Source organism: Vulpes lagopus, chromosome 23, assembly GCF_018345385.1.
Source record: "Vulpes lagopus strain Blue_001 chromosome 23, ASM1834538v1, whole genome shotgun sequence".
In the NCBI taxonomy this organism is placed as follows: domain Eukaryota; kingdom Metazoa; phylum Chordata; class Mammalia; order Carnivora; family Canidae; genus Vulpes; species Vulpes lagopus.
In genome coordinates, this window is record NC_054846.1 from 39,803,417 (window position 1) to 39,822,109 (window position 18,693).

The 18,693-nt window shown below is 33.1% G+C and overlaps 1 protein-coding gene and 1 pseudogene across 18 annotated transcripts in view; one reads left to right on the forward strand and one right to left on the reverse strand.

Moving 5' to 3' along the window:
- The window catches only part of METTL25 (methyltransferase like 25), a 150,818-nt gene that overhangs the window by 38,814 nt on the left and 93,311 nt on the right, over positions 1-18,693 (reverse strand). For 16 of the 18 annotated variants that reach the window (XR_005985343.1, XR_005985344.1, XR_005985340.1 and 13 more), the window contains 3 exons: positions 8,912-8,986; positions 8,287-8,358; positions 6,552-6,660 (listed from right to left, as the gene is read on the reverse strand). Coding sequence is in view for 1 of the 18 variants with exons in the window: in XM_041739210.1 (XP_041595144.1) it covers positions 6,568-6,660; positions 8,287-8,358; positions 8,912-8,986 (240 nt within the window). In the remaining 17 variants the exon portion in view is untranslated. Of the gene's footprint in view, positions 1-6,048; positions 6,126-6,357; positions 6,661-8,286; positions 8,359-8,911; positions 8,987-18,693 lie in introns of those variants that run through there. The other 2 variants (XR_005985347.1, XM_041739210.1) reach the window with 2 other exon arrangements.
- On the forward strand, positions 16,551-17,829 carry LOC121481355 (annotated as a pseudogene).

Genomic DNA, 18,693 nt, shown 5'->3' on the forward strand with positions numbered 1-18,693 from the left:
TTATTTTTAGTAATTAAGATTTGTTTTAAAATTAAAACTAAAGTTAATGTCTTAAGGCAGGAAACTTCTTGGTTTTCATTGGTCTTCCCAATATAATTAACCACTATTATTAGCGTTCAATTCTTCCAAATGTGGCCTCAGGATGAAACTTTCGATTTTAAATTACAAAGTTCTGATTATACCTTATCATATACTTATGAGACAATAAAAACTAAGTATGAAATATACTACCTAAAGTAGTTAAAATGAATACATTATTTGGAATGTCAATGGGATTCTTATTAGTCAATCATTTTTTTTTAAACCTGAAAACAGTGAGCTGAAATACCTCTTAAAATGTATTTCCTATGAGAATACATTTCTATGGAAAACACATCTACATGGGTTTTTTGGTTTCTTTTTCCTTTATTTGTATAGTTTTAAATATAGTCCTAGACCTTAATTCTTTGGCCCACTGAATTTGAACACAGAGGAAGACCAAAGGAAAGAACAAAAGGGTAGTCTTTAAGTAGATACAGGGCATCAAATCACTATACTTTCGGGATAATAATTAAATTCCTAGAGTCAATGAGGAACAAGCGAAACATGCTCAAATATTACTGCTTGCTCCTTGGGTGTATATTACTGTTATGATTATTAAGGATATATATCCCTAATGCGTGTTACTAAATTATTTTGTTGTAATTGAATTTCGATTAAATGTGAAAGCACCCAGCAGTCAGTTCACAGATGTTCACTGAAGTTCTGTTGGATTTTCTAATATCTTACTTGATGAAAAAGATGTATACTCTGCTCTTTGGAAAGTAACAGATATTTGGTCTTCTGTTTCTTATCTTTTAAAGATGGAATTCTGATCTGGCCAACAAACAGCTATCCTATCCTTCTTACATATTTGCATCTTGTAGAGAGGCTGGAATCCAAAAATTAGGACATGATGGGTACATGATGTATATCCACCAGGCTACTATGATCTAAGACCTTCAGAGGTCTTAGTAACATTGCTTTATTTACTTAACTAAACAAAGCTCCATGAGATTTAGTTTCAATTTTCATAATAAAAGAATGGTAAGAAGATCTTGGTTGAATTTACTACGGTTTCATTAATCTTAAAGGTAGGAACTATGCTATTAATGGCAATAATTTTAATGAAATCCTTTCTTCTCCAAGCATCTGTAACCAATTTATTAGAATGAAAACATATTACCAGTAATCTCATTAACAAAAGCTGGTATTAAAACTGTGCTAAAAGACCTAAAATATGAAGCATATTTTTAAAGAATTCCAAATTCATTTATTTTCAAGATAAACAACAGTATTTGCTCTTAATGAGAGAAAAGTTAACCAAGAAAATAATTTATCTTGCAATAGCTTTCAGTATTTATACTCTAAATGTTGACCCTCAAAACTTCTAAATATCATTCTTTAAGTAGAGTATAACCTGCCCTTTAGGGATGGCTTCTCGAACCTAGTATAAACTGGTAACGTGAATATAGTTTTGGACTCTGGGCACTGTTGTATACACAGTAAGATATTCAGAATTCTATATGTTAAAAATAAACCTCCTTTGCCTTCAATTTTATTTTTAGTTCTGTCCTTTTAAGTTAGCTTAAATAGAAACGGAGCACTTAATTTTTTCTTTATGGTTTAAAGTCTCTTCCTTAGGCCTTTATTCATAGAGGTTTACCTGCAGCTACACTGTCTATTAAAATTAGAAATATTCTGAAGTCACCAGAACACCAGAAATGTCTGTTGTTATAATCAAATGGTATCTGGAATTGTTTTATCTTTCCCTTGAAACACATTATTTGGGTATACTTTGCTTGATGGAAAACCATCATTGAGCCTTTTTCTTACAGAGCTGTAGCAGTATTAGAAGGCTGGATTCTTTCCTGAGAGGGGAGCTAACTCAGAATATAAGTACACTTAGTTCAACATGATTAGCTGATGCACACCGATTCCCCTGTTGACCAAATGGTGATTTTAGGTTGGAATTTGTATACTTTCCCTTTTTTTCCCTTAAATTCAACATGTTCAATCATAACTGAGTACAAGTTAAAGGCTTTTCCTCCCACGAGATTTAAATACATGCTACTTTGTTCTGTGCTGAAATGTGTTAACTCTCTTATTCTGGATTGTGCATTGGAAAACTCTAATAAAAACAGTATAATTTTTTTTAAAGGTCTTCCATTGACAGAACATCTGCAAACTTAATGAGGCAATCCATTGAGATAAATACATCAACTAATAAATCCCCATACATGCAGCCAGTAGCATCACTGGCCAAGTACAAACCATCTGGGGAGGTTTGGAGACTTCAGTTCCTTTGGTCACAGGTTACCAGAGCACATATTTCACATAGCAGATTATTTCTTAAACAGTCTTCCTTCCTGAGAATAAGCCATTCTACTGACCACATTTAAAAACAACCTAAAGTAACCTATAATTAAAGAGGAGAATGGAAAAAGAAGTGAATAGTCTAGGACAAAGTTCGTTCATAGCAAAGAACTGTGTGTTTACGTAGACACTTTTTTTTCTTCCCAAGTGTCATTATCTATATCTTAACTTGGGACACCTGGGTAGCTCAGTCAGTAAAGTGTCTGCCTTTGGCCCAGGTCATGATCCCAGGGTCCTGGGATCAAGCCCCACATCAGGCTCCCTGCTCAGCGGGGAGCCTGCTTCTCCTTCTCCCTCTCCCCTTCTGCCCACCCTTCACCCCTCTTGTTCTCTTTCTCTCAAACAAATCTTTAAAAAAAAATTTTTTTTTTTAAATCTTAACTCTTTCATATGCCTCTCATATGTGTTTCAGTGAATAGATTATATACTCCTAAAGATTAGGAACTGTCAGAGTCTACTTCTATGAATGTTTCTCCCCAACCTATAGTGTCTAGAATAGTCTTATACGATTGCAAGCACACAGTGGTTGATTGAATTCTGTGCCACATCTACAAAGTACTTTTACTGAGATGTAGGAAATTAATAAAAGATTAATTGCAGATTTAGTTTAATAGTTGTAAAAATATTCATATTTTCATTCTTGAGGCTGTTTTGGCATATTGTTTCCTTGAAACATTTTTCCATTTTGTAAATTTATAGTCATAAATGTACTGGTAAATTGATTGGCATGTTCTCTTTGATATTCCTGATACTGATTATTTGAATGTTTTAGTTTTTTAATGATTAGTCTTGCCAGAATTGTATGAATTTTATTAGTTATCTAAGAACCAATTTTTGGAGGTGTTAATCATCTTTCTGTGTATTTTTTTCACTATTAATCTTTTGATTTTTAGTCTCTCCCTTTTCTAATGTGTTCAAAGCTCATGTTTTCTTATATCATGGGTTAGCTTATCCCACAAGTTTTGATGTGCAGTGTTATCATTATAATTCAATTATTTTCATTATTATTCAAAATACTTTGATTTCCACTGTGATTTCTTCTTTGACTCAAAAGTTGTTTAGATGTATAATCTATCAGTTTAAAATATATGGAAATTTTCTACTTAGATTTAAACATTTTTTTTAGCTTAAATTCATTGTGATCAGAAACTATAATTTCAATTTTTTGAAAATTTATTAAAATTTACTTCAAAGCCCAGGACATGGTTATTTTTTGTAAAAATTCCACAGTTACTTGAAAAAATAATGTAGTGGTTGGGAACAGTTTATTGTATTTGTCCATTAGGTCAATTTTACTTCTGTTATTGTTCAAATCTTGTATCTTTAAGACTTTGCTTTTTCCATAAGATAGATGGGGAGAGCATGAAAATATTCCCAGCATGACTGTAGATTTATTTCTTTTATAGTTGTTTTTGTTTTATATATTGAGATTATGTTATTAACTAAATACAAACTTAATTATTGTATTTTCCTGGTAAATTGAAAGGTTTTCATTATGAAGGGCTTCTCTTTATCAAGAACATTTTTTGCCTGACATTAACTAGGAGCTCCTTTGTATTACACTTTCCTCTTGATGTATTTGCAAATATGCCTTTTTTCTATTAATTTTGAACTTTTTATATGCTTGTTTCAGATGTATTTCTTCTAACATGTTATTGGACTCTAACTTTCCTTGAAAAAATAAGTCTATCTTTGTTTTAGAATTAAAGCATTTAAGTTATATTTAATGGAATTGCTGATATATCTGAATGTATGGCTACCATGCTATACTATTTGCTTTATATATATATTACTTGCCAGGTATTAATTGCTTTACATTGAGAACTTCAACCATCTGCATTAATATGACAGGAGTATGGGATCTAAGAACTGAGACCAATAAATAATTTCATTGTTTCAGGTACAATTAATACTCATATATTAATTTATCTCAGACAATCTGGTCATCATGGCAAAGAACTCACTTATCAAGCAACAGTTTACTTATCAAGACTAGCACCAAGACCCTTCCCTTGCAATAGATACTAATCACAAAACTATTGTCATAAACTTTTCCAAACTGCAATCTGGTGCCCACCTGAAAAGAGCCACTTTTTAAAACCACTTGAGCCTAGACTTCACAATCCTATAAATCCTCTCCTGACTTTACCTTCAGAGACTGTCAAGGCGGAATCCTCTATTACTATAGAGAGTTCTAATAAACTTCGTTTTGCTTTATTAACTGATTGCCAGGAGATATTTTGGGAGAGTTCAATAAGATATTTATTCCTTTAATCCGCATAATAACCTTATAAGTTAATTCTATTCTTATGTTCTTTTTACAGATGAGAAATCGAGGCATACTGAATACTAAAGTGATTACACAAGGACACACAACAATTTAACTCACATGAATCTCAACTATGCTACTAATATTACTTCTTCCCTTGAAGTCTATCTATCTGAAGATATCATAAAGGATCCTATGTCCTGGCCTTCTTAGCCCTATACAATAATTATAGTACTGATAACTATAATTAGTAATTTTGTTGTCTTCTTCACTAGACCATGTGCTCTTTAAAAGGAGGAACATATCCTCTGTCTCCATGCTGCCAGTGGCTAGCATAACCTCTGACACATTTGATAATCATTCAATAAATGTTTCTAAAATGAAAATTAAATGAAACCCCACTTTACCAATGAGGCGCTGAGATATTAAGAATTTGGCCTAGTTAGAATGTAACTGTCATAACTTATGCTCCTGCCAATATCCCACATTCTTTAGCTCAACTGTAAATGAGCTCTCCAAGAGCAGTTTTTATGGGACGCCTGGGTGGCTCAGCAGTTGAGTGTCTGTCTTTGGCTCAGGGCGTGATTCTGGAGTCTTGGGATCGAGTCCCACATCGGGCTCCCCTGCATGGAGCCTGTTTCTCCCTCTGCCTCTCTCTCTGTCTCTCATGAATAAATAAATAAAATCTTTAAAAAAAAAAAAAAAAAGAGCAGTTTTTATGAGATGAGAGTCTACAAACATTGCAATGGGGATTTATACTGATAAAGCAATAGTCCTACCACAATGTTATATTTCTTTGCTTTTGTTGAGATATTATTTGAGGTAAATTCTTAACCTCACAGGTTATATCATGTGGATTAGCTTGAATCACACAAATTTCTAATAAAAACTATAATTTCTTTGGTACTGAAAGAGTTGGAATTCACTTCTCTATGCTAAACAGAGATCTACACATATTAATTTTTTTTCTTTATTATAAGGAGAAAATAGTGTTATATAAGTATTTAGACCTCAGGGAAGAAGTTCAAAATTTTACATAACTAGGAATGAGGGGTGGGGTAGCAAATGTGAGTGTGTGCATGCTCGTAAGTGTACAGATTAAAGAAGATTGGTAAAATGTTGACAATTACTGAAGTCTGTAGTGAGTACATGGGGATTCATTAGACTCTTCACTTCTGAACACATTTGAAATTTTCCAAATAAAAAGCTTAAAAAATGCTAATTTCCCCAACATTACACTAGCTATACAAAATACCCGATCGTTTACTGGCTGCAAACTTAGTATCACAACCCAAAGCAAAAAATTATTCTTCTATCCTTAAAGTCCATATCTCACAAGGTGTGTATTTCTTTAAGGGCACAGACTATTTCCTCATGTAACTTACATTAAAACACATTTTAAGCACTTTTTATGTCTGCCTGGTTCCTGGGTGTTTCTTTCCTTTAAATGTGGATTTCCCCTCTGGAAAACATGGGAAAATCCTTTCAAAATCTGGAAGAAAATGCAAATGATCTTCTATACCAACTAATTTTACTATATATACACCTATACCATTCCTCTGTCAATAAAAGTTTTTAAGTCAGTAAATGTCAAAAAGTGGTATGTAGCAAATATCAAGGGTCTCAAATACTGAACAGGAAACAAGGGTCAGATTGATATACTAACTCAGGAATGTAGGTCAATTCTTTTAAAATATTTTCATGAGTTCTGATTTTATTAATGTATGCTTCAACAATGGAAAAATGCATTGTGGTATTCTGTTGTTAGCTATAATTTTATTGTTTATTTAAAATATAGAGCAACGTTTTTCAAATATTTACATAACAAATACAAATGTTTAGATGAGCAAAATTAGCAATAGGTTCCACAAACAGATACATCTAATACCTTGCTTCAACTGAAATCATTGCTGCTTCTTCAGGGCAATAATAGCATAACATCTGGGAGATTTCACAGGATCAAACAACTTCACAAGTGCAGCCCATGCAGTATCTTCCTGCAAATTGATAAGTGATTTAAATATATAGCAATTTGTTGAAGAGAAGAATGAGATGAGTCAGACTGTATATTGTAAAATAACAACACAAAAAATAAACATAAAAGAAAATTATTCTTTGTTGAATGAAATGAACACTTAAAATTTCACCTACAGGAAATTACGGTTCAGAAATAAAGACACACATACATAATGAACTATAAGGTTACTCTTTGTTGTAACTGTGAAAAATGGTCAAAAACAACTGGATATTACTTAAATTACTACATGATGAAAGATTATTCAGCTTTTGTAATATATCTAATGAGATGAGAAAATTCTGAATAAAATAAAATTAGATGCAAAACTGTACTTCTCATTTGATTCCAATTTTAATTAAAGTAGACATAATGTACTCATACATATATGTGCAGCATACATATATTAGAGACTAGAAAATATACCAAACATTTAAAATAATGCTGAAAGATGGAATTATTGTTATTTAAAATTTTTTATATTCTTCATTTAAAATTCTCTAAATGTTACTCTTATAAAAATATTATTTAAAATGATACTATTTAAACGATATTTAAAGTATTAACAAACTAAAGTATTAACAAATTAATATTTGTAAGATTTCTGTCACTTCATTACCAATCTATTAAGTAAATATCAAGGGTCTTAAATACTGAACAGGAAACAAGGGTCAGATTATAGTGTCCTATAGATATACTAACTCAGGAATGTAGGTCAATTTATTTATTTATATCATTTACTTATTTTATTTAGGTCAATGGAAATTGTTTTGAAAAGGGAAATAGCGAGTACCTAGTAAAACATGCCTGATTCTGTCACCTATAAACTTGGAAACCTAAGATTTCCAGTGATTCTGAGATGATTGATAGCTTAAGAAAGTACACAAGTATTCAAATATTTAAAAACTCCCGTTTTCCTTAAAAATACAAATTAGAACAAAAGCAAACTTTTATTAAAATCCACTTGTTCCAAATAGTCTGTTGAAAAGAGAAGTAAAATTACCCCCTATGATAAAACAAAATTGTTAAAATAAAGGCATCATGGTAGAAACATAAGGCCTAACCCATATATGGGTTTAATTTAAACACTTCACATAACTCTTGACCATAGCTCTGAGTAAAATCTGCAAAAAAACATTTTCCCTAAAGATAACCAAGAAAACAATTTTGGGGGGCAATCAATATAGATAAAACAAGACTATGAAAAAAAAAACAAAAGCAATTTTCACTGATCAGTAAGTAATTTTTATACTGCAGAGTGCATATGTCTAAAATCCAACAGTGACATAAAAGGTAAATTCTTATAAAATGAAACACACATATACTTTAATGTCTGGCCTTTATTAATTTTAGCTATACAATATATCATATACGACGGCTGTGTTTACTGCCTACTGTATAGTAATTACCATACAATTAAAAGAATATAAGCTTTTATTATAGCAGCTTTGCTGAAAACATCTGTTGTACATATGTTTACATTTAAAAGAAGACAGAATGAATATTTAAACTTGGTACATGTAATAAGAAACTTATCCTAGATATAAGCAGATCCATTTACTGGATAATGAAGATACTTGTTATATATATTTTAAATAACATAATTTACCTGCTCCTTCAGGTAGCAAAGTCGATCTAGAAGAATCAATGTCTCTATACAAGGAGCCAGAACAACTTTCAACTAAAAGAAAGAATAAAAGGGAATGACAGAACTTAAAAAAAAAAAAAAGACTAGGTTAACACTTATGTTTAAGAAAATGTATCTACAGAAATTTTTATAAGGCCAAATCTCCAGTACCAACTGTACATCTTCAGAAAATGAATACTGCAGAGATCAAAAGTTTTTCTTTAATGATAATAGGAAGAGAACGTCCTTTGAATGACTTTGAGTTAGAATCCAAAGGCAGTCACACATATGTGATAGAGAGCTTTCAAAGGTACTAAGAGTGAAATTCATTAAAAGGAATGCTTGTGAAATAACTGCATTGAGACCAATATGTGTTCAAAGAACTCTGAAATTTCTTTCTGTACGTTTATGATACACTTTAAGAGAAATCTACCATGTGTTCTCTTTATTACATTACTGACACCTAATATAGTTTTGAAATAGGAAATGATCCAAAAGGATTTTTCTGCAGTAAGAGAAAAACAACATAGATTGGTTGGTCCCACAATAAAATTTAACAGAACCCTAGCAACGTACCCAATTTAATATGTTTAATTCTGAGATTTACCATATTAAAAGCTTCCAGCTCATTCATTCTAGGCTTATACTTCTCGTAGTAGTCCATTATAACTTTTTCTGGCACCTTCAAGATAAAATAACAAAAACAAAAAGTTTAACAACCATTAAAAAAAAAAAGCTTTTCCTTATCAAACATACCCTAAAGTAAAATCAATATAATAAGTTAAAACAACTTCAATGTCTGAAGAACTCCAAAGATATGCATGAAGCAAGTCAATGCAACTAAGTTCTTTTGTTAGTATCTTCTGCACCTAGTTTATTTAGCATATCATCAATAAAACCAGCAGTAGCATCTTATTAATATTGTTTGACTTCAGCAAGTAGATGAAATACCTACTTTCACTTGTTTCTATGCTTGAGGTATATAGTAGGAGTTCAATTAATATTTTTTTGAGTAAAATTAAGACTTATAATCATGTATCTAAAACTATATATTCTGGAGAACAATTTTCAAAAGCAACAAGAACACAATAAGGACACATGTTCATACTTAACGTAGTTTCCTCTAACATCCACTGAACAAATCCATCAGCAAGCACTACTTTCTGATTTTTCTCAAAAACATGGGCTGCCTATATAGTACACTGAACCCGTGTGCTTTGCAGGCCACTTTTTAGAACACATATGCTTCTGTTCACACCAGCTAACTTTATGTTTGCTGAGTCAACTGTATTTGTTTCTCAGCTTGCTATGGCAGTTACATCATTATAATGATATAAATAAATATAACACAACTAATGAAATATTAATGCAAAAGAATAAGTTGTTTCTGTAAAATGGATGCCTCTGTGAAAGGCCTGATAAAGGAAAGCCATCAGAAGAAATTGCTATCAAATTACATGTGGTCAAAACCAATGGAAGACTGGATAAAAAGAGTAAAAAAAAAAAAAAACAAAACAAAACAAAAAAAAAAACAAAGCTGAAAGGATTTATATTCAGATTTTTTTTGCAAATGTCTAAATGAATTTATTATTTTTTCAAAGCCCTTATTCTTTTTTATACTGCACAAAATTTCTTTTGATTTTAAAAAGTACAAGAGGTAACAGTGAAAAAGTAAGGTTTTTGTCTCATTCAACTTCTAGTGAAGCCTTCCTGAAAAGATTTCCCCCCTGGTACAGAACACAAGCCGACTATACCTCACCTCCTTTCCCAATCCTTTTTAAAATTCTGCCCATCTTTGAATCAAATGAGTACCTCTTGACACAATTTTTTGCAGTAGCGTATACTAGATTGGATCCAGGCTTGAACCTCAAGCCAGCAAAAATTCTCATCTTACAAAATTGTGTGTGTGTTTGAATCATAGCCTTTATTTAGTCTTTACTTCTTCTCCTGCCATCTGAGAATACAACTCAGAATTCATAATCTTTTTTCAATCCTACTTTACCAGTACACTGCTTCCTATAAACATGGTTTTTCAGTTTGATTCCAGGGGTTCTCCAATATTTTGTTTCTTTTATGCCAATCTGAGAAGCATTACCCTGGTCATCAGTTGCATTTGTTCCAAACTAGGAATAGTAGATTTGGCTCCCCATGATATTCCACCTTAGAGAACTGTGTTCTGTTGGTTTTGTTGGTGATCTGTAACCCTGGGAATTTTCTCTTGGTATCTTTCTGCATCCATCTTTACCTTCATTCTGCTTAATATATATGGTTTGGGATTTAACACGTTTTCCAATTTTGTCAAAGAAGGAGTTTGTGTTTTGGTTATTTATTTATTTATTTATTTATTTATTTATTTATTTATTTATGATAGACAGAGAGAGAGAGAGAGAGAGAGGCAGAGACACAGGAGGAGGGAGAAGCAGGCTCCATGCCGGGAGCCCGACGCAGGACTTGATCCCGGACTCCAGGATCGCGCCCTGGGCCAAAGGCAGGTGCCAAACAGCTGAGCCACCCAGGGATCCCCAGTGTTTTGGTTTCTATTTGTTACTTTTCTGTGATCATAAAGAAAAAAGGTAAGAACATCATCTTAATTCTTCCATTTAAAAAATAATGGAAGTCTGTTGTTTAAGTGAATCAAAGCTGGATACTATAGACTGGGTTAGAAGTATGCCTGATGCAAAAAATTAAGAGAACTCCAAAGAGTGACACTACGATGCAAAGCTGTGTGCAAAAGACCACCACAACAAATGGCCTTGTATTTACACCAAAAGTCTGGTGAGTACAAGTATATTAATATGTTTTTAAGTGAAAAATTCAATGTTTAAGATATGATTACATTTTAATCAATTTTTAAATATGATTTATATATTTGAGAGACAGTGAGAGCGAATGAGATCAAATAGGGAGAAGAAGAAGCCGCTGAGCAGAGAGCCCACTGTGGGGCTCGATCCCAGGACCCTGAGATCATGAACTAAGCTGAAGCAGGATATTTAACCAACTGAACCACCCAGGTGCCTCTTATTCAGTTTTTGCAATGAAACACTCAACTACTAGCTTCACTGCATTAGATCACAGAGATTATGTGGAAAATTTAAAAAGACATTATCTCATTTAATCCTAACAGCAATCTGTAACATACATATATTCACAGTCTCATTTTATAGATGACATTATTGAACGTTAAAGTCAGGGAGCACACAGGCAGAACCAATATCCTATAGATAAGGGAAGGCATCAGAATTGAGTCACTGCCTGGTGTAGATCATACTCAGGCAAGAACGTGCATAGAAACTTATAATTGCACATTGAATGGCAGTTGAGAGTACTGATAATGAACTCCATTTCTCCCTGCTCCAGAAAAAGAGACTAATAGAGTTAAGTTGTGTAACAGAGCCCTAGCTCAGAGGGCTGTGTTTTGGGCTCATGGAGATATCCAATCCTAAATGGAATCTGGGGTAAGAGGCAGTAAACAAGCAGTCATGTTCATGTTCAGGTGCTTCAGACTTTTTTCTCCACTTTTTTGTAATTTTTTGACAGATATTTTAACTCCAATATAACTTGTGTGTTAGACAATGTATGTCTTACTATGCAACACATTTCATATGCTTGACCAACTTCATCCTGTCTGCAAAAGTTTCAAGAGTCAAAGTTCTGAATACAAGCATCTCATTGTTAATTCTTCAGTAAGATTCATCGTTCCTTGAATTTCTTCTGCCTTTATTTCAAACCTCAATTCTTCAGTTTCCTTTAGAAGTATATTTATTTTGTTTCTTGGCAAGCATGGATTTTCTCCTTATTCTTCCTTATTAGCCTGATGACTGCTAGTTTTGGAAAAATGCTAAATAAGCATTCTTCTTGTGCTCAATGTCTGCTAATAGGTTACATAAATATGACAAAAAGAAGCATGTAGTCTAGAGTTAGTCTGGATTGGAGTTCTTCCTCCACAATTTCCTAGATTTTGGCCCTAAGAAATCCACTTAACCTATGTTTCAATTTCCTTGCCCATAAAATGAGTTTAACAGTACTCATTTCATAAGATTATCCTTAGTATTAAGTAAGATGATATAAACAAGCTTTTGGCAAAGTCGGCCACAAAGCATTGGTTCTATCAACAGTATCATTTCTTATACTGGTTCTTTTTTTTTTAAATAAACATATTTTAAAAGTTTTAGATTTATGGAAATTTTAAGATAACATTGAGAGTTCTCATATACCCTATACCAAATTTCTCCTATTATTAACACCTTACAATGTGGTTATTTGTTATAATTAATGAAGTCAATATTGATACACTATTGTTAGGTAAAGTCCGTATTTTATTCAGAATTCATTAGTTTTTACCTAATGTCTTTTTAGTTCCACAATTCTATCCAGGATATCACATCATTTAGTCCTACTGGTTGTGACAGTTTCTGACTGTCCTGTTTTAAATGACCTTGAGAGTTTTAAGGAATACCTGTCAGACATTTTGTAGAATATTCCTTCACTTGGATTTGCAGATGTTTTCCTCATAAATACTCTGAGGCAAAGGGTTTTTGAGAGGAAGACCACAGAAATAGAGTGCCATGTTCTTGACATATCAGGGGTATCTGTTATTATAACTTATCATTGATGTTGACATTGACTAGCTGGCTAAGATGGGGTTTGTCAAATTTTTCCCTCTAAAGTTCTTTTTTCCACTTTTCATACTGTACAGTTTGTAAAGAAGTCACTACATACAGCCTACATTTAGGGAGTGAGGAGTTATACTTCATCTCCTTGAGGGTGGAGTATCTAAATAGATTATCTGAAATTCCTCTCCATGGGAGATTTCTCCCTCCCTTCCTTTGTTAAAGTTGTCTTTTTAAAGATCTATATAAGGGGCCCCAGGTAACAAACTTGGGACGGTACTGCAATTTCATAGAAAGTAAGCTGGATGAGAGATACATAGTTGTTTAGAGATCCTCCCACATCATACACAATCAAAGATGCGTTGGTAATTGACTCAGTTCTCACCATTAAATGATGAGCCTGAGGCTGCTGACATACCCTTGACTGGTCATAATTGGCTTAAGAGCTAAGGTAGGAAGATGTAGAGATGAGGCCTATTAGCTGATCTACATGAGGAGCTGGGAAGACAAAGCCCATGGCAATGAGGCTTATAGTCTAATAGTCTTAGATTAACAAAGAAAGTCATCCATACTATTACTCAAAAGATTATTGTCACTGTGAATCTTCTGCAGTATATAATACAAAGGTGACTTAGTTTGATTCTTACTTTTATAAATGATATAATTATGTAAGTAACTAATATTCACAAGCTTAAAATTTATGGACAATAAAAGAAATTTTCATAAAAATAAGGCAAAATGTAGTACATAAAGTTCTTTCCATATTGTCTAATATATACATGTTCAATAACTAGCTAATAGAAATAAAATTTGAATTTTCTACTATATGAAGAGCAGATTTTACATATGAATTAAGTTCAGCTCAGTTATTCTAAAAATTATTGATACATTATATAATTATTATATATTCTTTCATTTGAATTAAGTCATTTGTACATTTTATACATGTCAATAATTCTAATAATCTATCCCAGGGTCTGGGCAGTTTTTACTTGATTACAATAAAGAGTCTGAGTTAAAAAAAAAATTCTAATAATCTAAAATAACCTAACATTAAAACCAATGTTTCCTTCTATATTAAAAGCAGCATTAAGAACTAAGAAAATTAAGTAGCTCTTTTTCTTCCATAAATAAACAAACCAAAAACATAATATATTTTCCTATTCTTTCAGTGATTATATCACATCTTCCGCTACTTCCTAGAGCTATTCATTGTCAGGGAGACATTTCTGTACCTAAGGCTTCTCTGTGGTTAGCTGGGTGAAAAAAGATAATTTTTATAGGCAATGTCACTATTCTTAAACAGAGTTAGTCTTACATCATGTAAGAATGTTCTCTATAATGGAATTGTCCCTTTATTTTTTTGCACTTGTTATTAAAATGTTATTTGGCATGGTTTTTTGCCATGCCAAATGGTTTTGCATGTAATATTGACATAACGTTTTTTTTTATAAATTTATTTTTTATTGGTGTTCAATTTGCTAACATATAGAATAACACCCAGTGCTCATCCCATTCAGTGCCCACCTCAGTGCCTGTCACCCAGTCACCCCCACCCCCCACCCACCTCCCCTTCCACCACCCCTAGTTCGTTTCCCAGAGTTAGGAGTCTCTCATGTTCTGTCTCCCTTTCTGATATTTCCCACTCATTTTTTCTCCTTTCCCCTTTATTCCCTTTCACTATTTTTTATATTCCCCAAATGAATGAGACCATATAATGTTTTGACATAACGTTTTTGATCTCAATTTAAAGAAGTGTAATTGTTAACTCTTGTTTTGTTCTTTTCCCAAATGTAACTGCTACAAATCCATACAATCACAAATTACAGGAAACTTTATTATTAACAGTATGCTCATTTTTAAGGATAATGTGAGGTGGTTTATAATATGAAGCATAAAAACCTATAAACAGTAGGGCCATTAAAGAAAGGATGAAGTCTCAAAAGTATACTTTCAAAGGAGAAAAATATGATGCCAAAATCACCTAGCTAAGGACAGTTGCTGGAATCAAGCATAAATATATATTTGACCCTCCTGATAGCTAAGGCAAAAAAGAAATAAGCTGAGTGTTCTTTGAAGGAAATCGTCCTATCATGAAAAATCAAATTATTATGTAGATTGTTATATAACAGAACCTAGATGATATGAAAAAGTTTTGAAATATTGTCTTTATTGAATGTCCAAAAACATCCTCATACCAAATACATTAACATTCTGAATGCCTCTAAAACCTAAGCCCCATTTTAGTGTGTTTCTGCCCAATCCCTACTTAGGGAAACAGTCTTGGGTTGCCACTTACATAAAAATCTTCCTGCAGTTACAGTTTCCCCTTTTCTCTCTCACCTTACTGGATTTAGGGTGTTTGTTTATAAAAATTCTATCCAAACAGCTGTGAAAGAAATCAAATGAATTAATTAGGTCCTCTTTTTCTGGGTCAGAGGTGCTGTTCAGTGAAGGGAAGTGATGTACAATGTTTGTTGCAGGTGAGGAGCTGAGTCATGAATAAACAATTTATCAATAAGCAAAAATCTGGAGAGAAATATTATCTAGAATGAAGAGTGAGATAGCTGAGTTCAGAGCTCTCATTAACAAAATACATTCTGAGGAGACTAGGCCGTACATCTCTTTCTTGGTTTTTGTGAAGTCAAGAGATCTCAGTTTTTCTTATAAGTATATGTATTCCTGGAAGAGCCTCCCATGAATTATTTAGAAAACCTGAGTAAGTCATTATTTCTTGAAATCAAATGACCATGTATCTTCCTTCTTAAACCATACCACAGCAAACAATTTAATCATAATTCTGATAATACATCACTAGAGGGGTGAACTACTGTAAGCAAAGGGTTGTAAATAGGACAATATAGTTCTTTAATGATGTGATTTGATATAAAGATTTATGACAACATAGATAGATCCTGAGGATATTATACTAAGTGAAATAAGTTAGACTAAGAAAAATACCATGGTGATTTTACTCATATGTGGAATCTAAAAAAGATGAATAAACAAAAAGCAGAATCAGACCTATAAAATACAGAGAACAAACTGAAGGTTTCCAGAGGGGAAGGGGATAAGAGATGGGCAAAATGCGTAAAGGGAAGTGGGAGATATAAGCTTCCAGTTATGGCATGAAGTCAGTGGAATAAAAGGCACAACATGAGGGATGTACTCTGTGGTATCATGATAGTGTTGTACAGTCACAGATGGTAGCTATACTTGTGGGGAGCACAGCATAACATATAAAGAAGCTGAATTGCTATGTTGTACACCCTACCTTGCCACCTTGTCTGCTTAGTGAACCCCTATATATCCTTCACATATCCTTTGTGAAATCTTCACAGGCAGAGTGAGTCACTCCTTTCTCTATGCTTTCATCCTACTTTATATATGTGTCTATTATTGTAGATTCATGGTATAATTACTTGTTTTCTTTTTAAATGGGTTATCTCTTAATTATCTCTGTAGCCCCAGAGTTTATACTGCTCTTGACACATGGGAGATTTTTCAAAATAGGTGTTTGTTGATGAATAACTAAATGGTTTTGCTCTCAAAAGTTTTCCTTTCACTGTTCCCTTTTGGAAACATCTAAGAGTATTTTTCTAAATTAGCCTTTACTGCTCTTTCCTATTTTGCAAGATGGTGGGTAAAAAAACTAAGAAGAAACCTGAAACCAAGAAGGCTGATCCTAGTGGCAAGATTAAGAAATAAGAATGGAAAAAAAAAAAAAAAAAAAAGAAATAAGAATGGTAACCTCAAGGCTAAAGCACTAAAGGCGAAGTCCCATTACAGCTGAAATCCTGTCGTAGCCAGAGGAACTGGCAGATATTCCTGATTCCTGGAAGGCCATAAACAAGAGGAAGTATTCACAGATAACTCCTGGGTTGAGAAGAAAAAGAAGGTTCTTGGTACTGTCACAAAACCAGTTGGTGGTAATAAGAATGGTGGTGCCGGAGTGGTTAAACTTTGCAAAATGCCTAGGTATTATCCAACTGAAGATGTGCCGTGAAAACTATTGAGCCGCCGTAGCAAAAAACCTTTCAGGAAGCATTGAGAAAATTGTGAGCTAGCATCATTCCTGGGACCATTCTGATCATCCTCACTGGGCAACACAGACGCAAGAGGGTGGTTTTTCTGTAGCCACAGAGCAGTGGCTTGCTACTTGTGACGAGATCTCTGGTCTTAACTGAGTTCCTCTGTGTAGAACACACAGAAATTTGTCACTGCCACCTCCACCAAAATTGAGATCAGCAGGATGAAAATCCCAAAAGATCTCACTGATGCTTACTTCAAGAAGAAGCTGTGCAAACCCAGACACGAGGAAGGCAACGAGAAGGAGAAACATGAGACCACAAAGCAGTGCAAGGTTGATCAGAAAGCTGTAGACTCTCCAATTCTGCCAAAAATCAAAGCTGTTCCTCAGCTTCAGGGTGATCTCCACTCGGTTTTCTCTCACAAAATGGAGTTTATCCTCACAAATTGATGTTCTAAATTTCTTACAAAGAACTTTATTAAATAACTGATCCATTAAAAAATAAATAAATATATTATCCCTTACTTCCATTAAGGTTTTAGCTTAGTAGTTTTCAACTCTATTCAACACTACAGCATCCCCAACAAATCACCAGTTTTATGGTCTTATTTTACTTAACATCTGAAATTAACTTCAATTATTTGAGTATTCATTCTATGTGTATAACACACAAGTTCTAGAAAATAAGCTTTTCTTTCCCTCTTCTTAAAAACAAATACTCCAGCTCATTCTTTGTCTAGCAAATAAGACCAGGTCTGATGCTTTTAAAATCCGAAGGATATGAGCATGTTTGCAATTGTGCATTTGTGTGCATGCATTATAAGCTAGGAGAAAGAGACAGAAAAGCAGAAAAGTAATTATCAACTGACAAAAGAAGGCAAAATGCTATGGACCATGAAGAAATCCTGAAAACTTAAAAAGACAATTTTTGAAGTTTTCTGAAATTGGTGAGATATCCAAGTTTGGGACAGAAGATATAGTTTGAAAATACCTAATTTTTATTTTTAACATTTAGGTAAAGCTAATCATTAGGATGTTAATATTTTAGACATTTTTCAGGTGCTATTAAATGTTTTACAAAAAAGTAGCTGAACATTACAAGAATTTTACTGAAATGTTTCATTCTAAGAAATTCATTCATTATAAACATGATAGCTCCTGATACAAGGTGGTTGATGTACTGTCACAATTTATTGTTTCAGAATCTAAACACTGCTTAAATAGACATACTTTATACTGGACTGAAACAATATTGTCTATAAGTAGTTAGAGCTACGCAAAAACGAAAGATTAAGGAGGGGATTGTTTTGATAAAAAGCCTTCAAAACAGAAGAATGGAATCATTGCTTCTTCCCCACACTTCCTTTCTCCACGTTTCTTGGTGTAATATATAAAGTGGCATTTAAAAAAATATATGGAGTTTATAATGGAAATATTAGATGATTGCAAATTGAATCACTAAGATGACAAATGTTTGAAGACAGTGACCTTACTGGGGGTGGAGAGTGGGGACACTGCACCGCAGGGAATTTTTGGCAATGTCTGGAGACTTCTTTTTTAATTAATAATTTTTTTATACTACTAGGGTGTTACTGCTGACATTTAGAGGATAGAGATCAGGGATGTTGCTAAACATCCTTCAATGAACAGGGCAGCCCCTGACAACAAAGAGTTACCCAAATGTCAACAGTGCTGCCAAATCCTGCTCTAAGAGAAAATGTCCAATGCTGTCTTTTACAACTGACAATA